The sequence below is a fragment of the Orycteropus afer genome, unplaced genomic scaffold (genome assembly GCF_000298275.1).
Source record: "Orycteropus afer afer isolate SDZICR_OR568_19922 unplaced genomic scaffold, OryAfe1.0 scaffold00233, whole genome shotgun sequence".
In the NCBI taxonomy this organism is placed as follows: domain Eukaryota; kingdom Metazoa; phylum Chordata; class Mammalia; order Tubulidentata; family Orycteropodidae; genus Orycteropus; species Orycteropus afer.
This window is the reverse complement of record NW_006921820.1, coordinates 666,681-675,905: the sequence shown is the minus strand read 5'-3', so window position 1 is coordinate 675,905 and position 9,225 is coordinate 666,681. Positions and strand designations below refer to the sequence as shown.

The window sequence follows — 9,225 nt, the reverse complement described above, 5'->3', positions numbered from 1 at the left end:
AGCCACTCCTCAGAAGGAAGATGGGGCAATCTACTTCCGTAGTGATACTGCCTTGGAAACCCAAGGAGGGGTCACTATGAGTCAGTTTGACTCGATGGCACATAACAACAACAACATATTAAATGTCACAATTTAAAAAAAGTTTTAAATTCCTAAGTCATTCACTTCTAATAGTTTTTTCTTGAAACTTTTATTCTAGAATAGAGTTTAATGTTTTTGTTTGCTTTAAACTAGGAGGTGCTAATGATGCTGGATAACTATGTGAGGGATTTCAAAGCATTGATTGACTGGATTCAGCTTCAGGAAAAGCTAGAGAAGACAGATGCTCAAAGCAGGTAATGAATTTCTGGTCTTTATATTTATAGCAGCCAGCTGGTTTCAGTAGCAAACATTGTAACTGAACAATGGACTTGACCTCATATTAACTTAAAATGTGTAAAAATCTGAAAGTTGGATGCTGCATTTCTCTCTTATTCAGTAACAAATATTTCTTGGGCACCTATCAGTACAAAGTGCTTTTTTATCTATTTAATTGCTGAATATAACACATTTGCTACTCTCATAGAATTTAAAGTCTGAGGGTGGGATAATATAGAACTTATTACAAGAAAGAACTATTACTGGTGTTGAGAGAAAGACAGGGTCATATTCTGTTTGGATCAGGAAAAATTTCATAGTGGATGCAGAGGTGGTAGTTAAAGGATGGGATGGATTTTCACAAGTGGCTGGCTTTTCATGTTGTTGTTGTTGTTATGTGCCGTCGAGTCAGCCCTGACTCATAGCGACCCCTCCTTGGGTTTCCGAAGCAGTATCACTACGGAAGTAGGATTGCCCAACCTTCCTTCCGAGGAGTGGCTGGTGGGTTTGAACCGCCAGCCTTCTGGTGAGCAGGCAAGTGTCTTAGCCACTACGCTACCAGATCTCCCTGGCTTTTCATATGAGAGTAGAATTAAATAAACAGATATGGAAGTACAAGATGTGGGAGATTATAAGGGAAAGATATTTCTTTTGTAATAAAGTATTCAGTGAGGAATATTGATGATTTTTTATTAGGAGAGTAATGAGAGAGCCAAATTCTTTTAGAAAGCTGCATTTGGAATCAGCACACAGTGTCTGAGGGCTGTGTGCTAGGTTCTTGGACTACTTACTGTGGTGAAGAAAACAGACACAGTGCTCACCCTCACGAAATGTACAGTGCATTTCTAGCAGGAAAGATTGATATTAATTAATTATAAGTTTAGTAAATGTATGTAAGTGTGCAAAATCTTATAAGAAGAAATCCAATATACTTTGAGAACATAGGAAAAGGAGGCTTCAGCCAGTGTTCTGGGTCCAGTATTCTGAGTCCTTGAGGCTGTAATATTTAAATTGAGACAGAAAGGTTCATAGGAGTTAGCTAGACAAAGAGGAAAAGAGTTAATTCCAGGTAGAGATAAGGTATATATGATGCCCAGGAGGTGGAAGAGAGCACACCATAGTCAAGGAATTTAGAGTTTAGAGAGTCTGGAGTGAAGAGGACAAAAAGGATGAGTAGCATGAGATGATACTAAAGAGGCAGGCTGGGACCAGATTATATAGGAGTCTGTAGACATAATAAAGTCTTTAGATTTTATGTCACACCAATAATGGATTTTAAGTAAGGATGTGACATATTAGATTTGTGTTTTTGGAAGATCACTCCCAGCTGCACTGTGGGAGGATTGGAGGTACAGCAGTTTAGTTGAAAGATGTTGGCTCCTTAGACTAGAGTAGTGGCAGTGGGGAAAGAGAGTTGAGAGATAATCCAGAGATAAATAATTGATTCTGAGAAACCAAACTCACTGACATCAATTCTGACTCATAGCAACCCCTTTTGGGTTTCCAAGGTTGTAAATCTTTATAGAAGCAGATCACCTCATCTTTCTTCCGTGGAGCAGCTTGTGGGTTCGAACCACCAACATTTTGGTTAGCAGCTAGATGCCTTAACCACTACACCACCAGAGGTCCTTAGATAATCAGCTAGTTGTTGTTGTTGTTGTTAGGTGCCATTGAATCAGCTCTGACTCATAACGACCCTATGTACAACAGAATGAAACACTGCCTGGTCTTGTGCCAGCCTCACAATCCTTGCTATATCTGAGCCTGTCATTGCAGCCACTGTGTCAGTCCATCTCATTGACAGCCTTCCCCTTTTTCATTGACCCTCCACTTTACCAAGCATGATATCCTTCTCCAGAGAATGGTCCCTTTTGACAACATGACCAAAGTATATGAGACGAACTCTGGCCATTCTCGCTTCCCAGGAGCATTCTGGCTGTACTTCTTCCAGGACAGAATTTGTTTGTTCTCTTGACAGTCCGTGGTACTTTCAGTATTCTTCCCAACACCACAACTCAAAGGCATCAACTCTTCTTTATTCATTGTCCAGCTCTCACCTGCGTGTGAGGCAAGTGAAAATACCATGGCTTGGGTTAGGCGCACCTTAGTCTTCAAGGAGATGTCTTTGCTCTTCAACACTTTAAAGAGATCTTTTGCAGCAGATTTGCTCAGTGCAGTACGTTGTCTGGTGTCTTGACAGCTGCTACCATCGATGTTGATCATGGAACCAAGTAATATGAAATCCTTGACAACTTCCGTCCTTTCTCCATTTATTGTGATGCTGCTTATTGGTCTAGTTGTGAGGATTTTCGTGGTTTTTTTTTTTTAATGTTGAGATGTAATCCATACTGTAGACTGAAGTCTTTAATCTTCATCTGTAAGTGCTTCAAGTCATCCTCAGTTTAAGCAAGCAAAGTTGTGTCATCTGTGTATCTCAGGTTGTTAATGAGTCTTCCTCTAACCCTGATGCCACATTCTTCTTCATATAGTCCAGCTTCTCAGATTATTTGTTCAGCATACAGATTGAACAAGTATGGTGAAAGGATACAACCCTGAAACACTCCATTCCTGATTTTAAACCATGTTCGAACAACAGCTTCTTGGTCTACATACAGCTTCCTCACAAGCACAATTAAGTGTTCTGGAATTCCTGTTCTTCTCAGTGTTATGCACAATTTGTTATGATCCACACAATCAAATGCTTTTGCATAGTCAATAAAACACAAGTAAACATCTTTCTGGTATTCTTGGCTTTGAGCCAAGATCCATCTGACATCAGCTATGATATCCTTCGTTCTACATCCTCTTCTGAATTCAGCTTGCATTTCTGGAGGTTCTCGTCAATATACTGCTGCAACCATTTTTGAATTATCTTCAGCAAGATTTTACTTGCATGTGATATTAATGATATTGTTTGATAATTTCCACGTTCTGTGGGATCACCTTTCTTTGGAATGGGTACAAATATGGACCTCTTCCAGTCAGTTGGCTAGGTAGCTGTCTTCCAGATTTTTTGGCAAAGATGAGTGAGTGCCTTCAGTACAACATCTGTTTGTTGAAACATCTCAATGGGTATTCCATCAATTTCTGGAGCCTTGTTCTTTGCCAATTTCTTCAGTGTAGGTTTGACTACTTCCTTCAATACCATTGGTTCTTTTTTCTAAAAAAATCTTTCCTGTGATGTGGGTGAAAGTTCACAGAGCAAATTCACTTTCCATACTGCAGCTCACATACACTTTGTCTCATGACATTGACTACAGTTTCCCACAATGCAACAGCTCCCCTCTCACTTCCTCCCCATAGCTACCTCTTACCTTCCCTCCCATGTGCTCCTGCCCCCTGAGCTGTCTCCCTGTGTATACATAGCCTTTCTACTCTCCCATGATTGCTCTCTCCAAGGAGTGTATCTACCTAATGTAAATGTTCAGCTGATATGCCTGTCTTTTATTTGACCGGAAGCCATTTCTTCCATTTGTTTTAGCTCAGGGCCACAGTCTCAGTGGTTCATCAGGTTCTATCAGACCAGAAAACCTGGTCCTTTTTTTTTTTTTTTTAAATGATTTTGAGTTTTGTTCCACATTGATCTCCCACTCTGTCTGGGATCTCCTATAGAGATCTACCTCTCAGGTTGACAGTGGTAGCCGGGTACCTTCTAGTTTTTCTGGTCTTATAGTTGTATTACAAAATACAGTATAGCATTCGGAGGCTGTTTCCCAATGTTCTCTCACACACAGTCTGCGGAGTGTAGCACTGAAGGATGCTGGCACTGCCCACAGGAATGTGACTCCTAGAATCATTTCAACCCCATAGAAGTCACAGCGAAAACCTGTCCCACACAGTGGAATGGAAAGGGTGAGTGGCTGTGGCTGGCTGAGCAGGCCCGCTGAGCAGGCCCATCACTCCCTCGAGGGGTGAAGTCCATGGCTGCAGCTGAACCCTCCCCAAGCCGGGACCGAAGTCACACAGAGACCAGGCCGAGTGGAGAAGACACAGCGCAGGTTGGCCCCAAAGGCCCAGGCCACTACGTCTTATTCCTGGGCTTTAGCTCTTCGGCTGCGTTCCTCAGGAAAATGTAGTTCTTCTTCTGGGGATTATAAAACTCACGTCCCTTAGACCAGTCATAGCTGGAGGCGTAGGCAAATATGTTCCCATTGTGATTGAAGCAGCAGGCTGATGTTGGCTGGTCTAACTGCTCTGAAGTCTTTAGTTTTGTTCTGGCATCTTTGTCCCAAAAGCTGAACCTGCCATCAGACCCCACCGTAGCCAGTGTGCCATGGACAGTATGGAATGCGATTCCATTCACCCGTAGATGTCCTGAGGTGCTGAAGTATTGGTTCCATTGGAGTGATGACATTTGAAGGTAAAGTTATCTTTGGCAGGATTCGGGGCATTGATGTAGTGGATGGCAACTCTGCCCTCAATACTCCCCAGGGCAAAACCAGTCTTCTTATTCTGTTTGTCTTTAAAAATAGCCACACACCTATGCTGATGCTTCAGCTGCGACTCTATCCTCCTGAATTCCGAAGGCTGGTTCTCTAGCTGATAGACAATCAGGCCTCTCTCTGCTGTCGCCACCACAGCTATAGAATAGATCACATCAGCACAGTAACACCTCTCAGGGAGCTGCAAGACCATCATAGGATTTGATGATCGTGTATCCCAAAACTTTAACGTCTTATCCTAGCTCCCAGTCATCACGGAGCTGTAGTTTGGTGCTTTGATCCAGTGTATGGTTTTAACAGGAGCATCATGCTGTGCAATCTGTATCGCCTGGTTACTGTTGAGGTCCCACATTTTGGCAGTTTTATCACATGACGCTGTAAATACTTTGCTCCCATCATCACTCCAGCAGACATCAAACACGGGCCCGGTGTGCATCTGCTGGGCTTTTGGAATAGTCTGTCTACTGTCTTGAACTTCCCAACAGCGAACATCATTAGCCCACTATCCTGCAATAAGAAAGTTCCCCAGCAGGGCTGGTGGGCTAAAAGACAGACAGCCAATGCTGTCATCAGGAGAAGATGTTACTTCAGTATCCTTCATAGGATTGTGGTTATCTGTGGTTGCGCTGCCGAACATGCTGGTCCCGCCGGTTCCAAAACCCGAGGTTGTTCCAAACAGACTCATTTTGGCCCTGAGAGTCGCACCGCGGCGGGAAGCCGACGACTTGGGGCTGGAGAGACCGAGGAGCTTGCGAGCCCGCCCTGAAGCGGGAGCGAGGGCGAGCTGCCGCGAGCACCAGTCCCAAGAGCCTCGGGTCTCCTCATGCTCGCGAAGGAAACCGGTCCTATTACCGCGAGCACACCACGCATGCGCCCCTGAGCCACTTCCTGTGTTGGGAGCTCTGGTAGCATAGTGGCTAAAGCACTTGACTGCTAACCAGAAGGCTGGCGGTTCAAACCCACCATTCACTCCTGAGAAGGAAGGTTGGGCAATCCTACTTCCGTAGTGGCACTGCCTCGGAAACCCAAGGAGGGGTCACTATGAGTCGGGGCCAACTCGACGGCACATAACAACAAGAACAACATAGTTGTATAGGCTGAGAATTGCACGGTGTACCAATTGCTTGGGCTAATTGTTTCCATGTGTCTTTGGTTTTCCTCTGCGTGAGGAGTGACCCATTGTTGCATCTAGATGGTCGCTTGTAAGCTTTTAAGATCCCAGTCACTACTTATTGAAGTAGGATGTGGAACAATATTTTGGGTAGTATTTTATGTTAATTGAGCTTGATGTCTCCTGTGACTATGAATACCATTGGTTCTTGATCATGTGCCATGTCCTGAAATGCATGAACATTGACCAATTCTTTCTGGTACTGAGACTTTGTATAATCCTTCCATTTTCTTTTGATGTTTCCTGTATCATTCAATATTTTGCCCATTGCATTTCAATATTGCAACTCGAGGCTTGACTTTTTTCTTCAGTTCTTTCAGCTTGTGAAATTGTAAAGCATGTTCTTCCCCTTTGATGTTCTAACTCCAGATCTTTGCACATTTCATTATAATAATTGATTTTGTCTTCCTGAGCTGCTCTTTGAAATCTTCTGTTCAGCTCTTTTATCTTGTCATTTCTTCCATTTGTTTTAGCTACTCTCCATTCAAAGGCAGGTTTCAGAGTCTATTCTGACATCCGTTTTGGTCTTTTCTTCCTTTCCTGTGTTTTCAATGACCTTTTGCTTTCTTCACAGATGATATTATCTATCACTGACAGCACTGTACTTCTGGATAGATCTTGAAACATTCTTGGTGATGATGAATGCCACGCCATCTTCAATCTGTCATTCCTGGCATAGTAGATGATATGATTGTCTGTTTCAAAATGGCCAAAACCAGTCGATTTCAGCTCATTAATGCCTAGGACATCAATTTTTATGCATTCCTTTTCATTTTTGACAACTTCTAATTTTCCTAGATTCATACGTCATACATTCCATGTTCCAATCATTAATGGGTGTTTGCAGCTGTTCTTCCCATTTTGAGTTGTGCCACATCAGCAAATGGAGGTCCCTAAAGCTTTACTATATCCACATCATTAAGGTCAGCTCTACTTTGAAGAAGCAGCTCTTCCCCAGTTGTATTTTGAGTGCCTTTCAACCTGAGGGGCTCATCTTCTGCTACTATATCGGACAGTGTTTCAGAACTGTTCTTAAAGTTTTCCAGTAATATATCAGACAGTGTTTCACTGCTATTCATAAGGTTTTCACTGGCTAATTGTTTGAGAAGTGGATGTACTCTTCCTTCTTTTGAATCTGTCTTAATCTGGAAACTCCTCTGAAACCTGTCTACCATGAGTGAACCTGCTCGTATTTGAAATACCAGTGGCATAGCCTCCAGTCTCACAGCAACAAACAAGCCACCACAGTACAACAAACTGACTGACTTTGTATTATTTAGGATATATGCAAAAACAAAATGACATTATTATTTAGTTTAGACTTATAAATGAAAGTTGACCCCTTGTCAGCTATGACAACTCATATATGGAGCCATGGAATGTCTTTTGCTCAGAGAAACTAGACCTTGGTTGCCTCGTTCTCTTGGATTTTTCTTGGATTAATCTCAGTGGGTGGAAGTACCCCTCAGAGAAGGCATCTTTTGACTCATCCTAACGTATGCATCAGCCCCACAGGGGAACCAAGAGAGTGATGGAATCCCAGAAGATGAATCAAGGAAGACTGAATCACAAGGAAACCAAATCCAGGGAAGCCATGGACTTTTGAGCAATTTTGTTTCTCACAATGAAAATCTGACTGCTATTTTTGATATATTTTTTTGGTGCCTGTTTCACCCACAATTCCTAGGTGACATTGTTTGTACCAACTGATTTCACCCCAGCCTCTGGTAATAGGTGACTGGATTGGGACGGTGCATTCTTTCACTGAGCTAAATGAAGTTAAGAGATCATCACACTGATTTGGGATTGGTGGCTGTATTATCCTTGTGAAGATAAGTAGAAGAAATCAGATTATATATCTATGCTTAGATATACAGAGAGAAACACAGACGAGAGAAATCTTGTGGTCTTTAAGAGGTTAAGAGTATTACTTTAATGCCTGTCTATTCCAGGTCTAATCCTACTGAATGCTGATTCTATTTGTCTCTTTTTTTTGTCCTTGGATATCTTAGACCTTGCCTAGTGTACACCCTTAAAATAAATCTTCTTCTTTGTCTTTTTTTTTTTTTTAATTTAATTGACTGAGGTTTCTTACATCCTGAAAGAGTCTGTCTATATAATCATTAATACATGAAAAAATTTACAAATTTTTTTTTTCCTTTTTTGCAAATTCTAGTCAGCTAGTGGTGGCTGTCTTGAGAAGATTCTGAGGCCAAGCCCAGGCTTAACAGAGTGGTTATCATTCCTTTCCTACCTTGGTTCAATAATAGCATGAGGCATCTCTTTTGATCCTAACCAGTGCCTCAGGAGGCAGCACCCAAATATTGAAAGCAACCTTAAATTCTCTGTAGATGACAGTTGCTATTTTTCATTCCTCAAATCATACATCAAAATTCTCTGGCTAAGATTGAGATTTAAATCCAAAAACTGAAACTGTAAATGTTTAGAGAAGAAAATACAGATAAGTATACATTTGAATTGTGAGTAAGGACTCTGTAAGGCAAGGAAGAAACCACATAGAAAAATATTGATAGGCCTGATTTAATAGTAGGAATATGCTTTTCTGTGTTAAAAAAATTAAAACCAAAATGACAAATTGGAAATAGCTGTATCATTGATGCCAAAAGATCTGTAACCATCATTTTAGTAGTAGTAGTCATAGTAAACCGTTTTGAATCGTTAGAAAGTGATGAGAAGTCCAGTGGAAAAAATGGGCAACAGTACCAACATGCAGATCCCAAGAGAAGAATTTTAGATGGCTGGTGAAAAAGTTCAGTCTCATTAATAAACAAACCAAACCCACTGCCACTGGTTTGATTCCAACTCACAGTGACCCTATAGGACAGAGTAGAAGAAGGCTATTCAGGGCAAATTGCTACCTCTTTCCCCTGCAGAGTGGCTGATGGTTCAAACTGCCAGCCTTTCAGTTAGCAACCGAATGCCAGTCACTGTGTCACCAGAGCTTCTTGCCTCACTATATATATGAATTTAAAAAACAAAGTGAAATACAATTTTTTATCAATGAAGATTTAAAAAATCAAGATGCTAATTGTTGGCAAGGTTGAAGTGAAATGAGCACTCTTCTCCTCTGATGAGAGTATAATTTCTTACAACCTTTCTGAAAAGTAATTTGGTAGTGAAGTGTCAACAGCCTTACACTTTTTTTTTTTATTATTATTATTTATTGTGATTTGGGTGAAGATTTACAGAGCAAATTCACTTTCCATACAGCAGTTCACATATACTTTGTCTCAT

The 9,225-nt window shown here is 41.4% G+C and overlaps 1 protein-coding gene across 1 annotated transcript in view; it reads left to right on the top strand.

Moving 5' to 3' along the window:
• SCAPER (S-phase cyclin A associated protein in the ER) overlaps positions 1–9,225 on the top strand; it is a 607,935-nt gene that overhangs the window by 33,390 nt on the left and 565,320 nt on the right. Inside the window, exon 2 of the mRNA XM_042782062.1 lies at positions 235–335. Within this exon, the coding sequence (XP_042637996.1) occupies positions 244–335 (92 nt within the window). The 5' untranslated portion in view covers positions 235–243. The remainder of the gene's footprint in view (positions 1–234; positions 336–9,225) is intronic.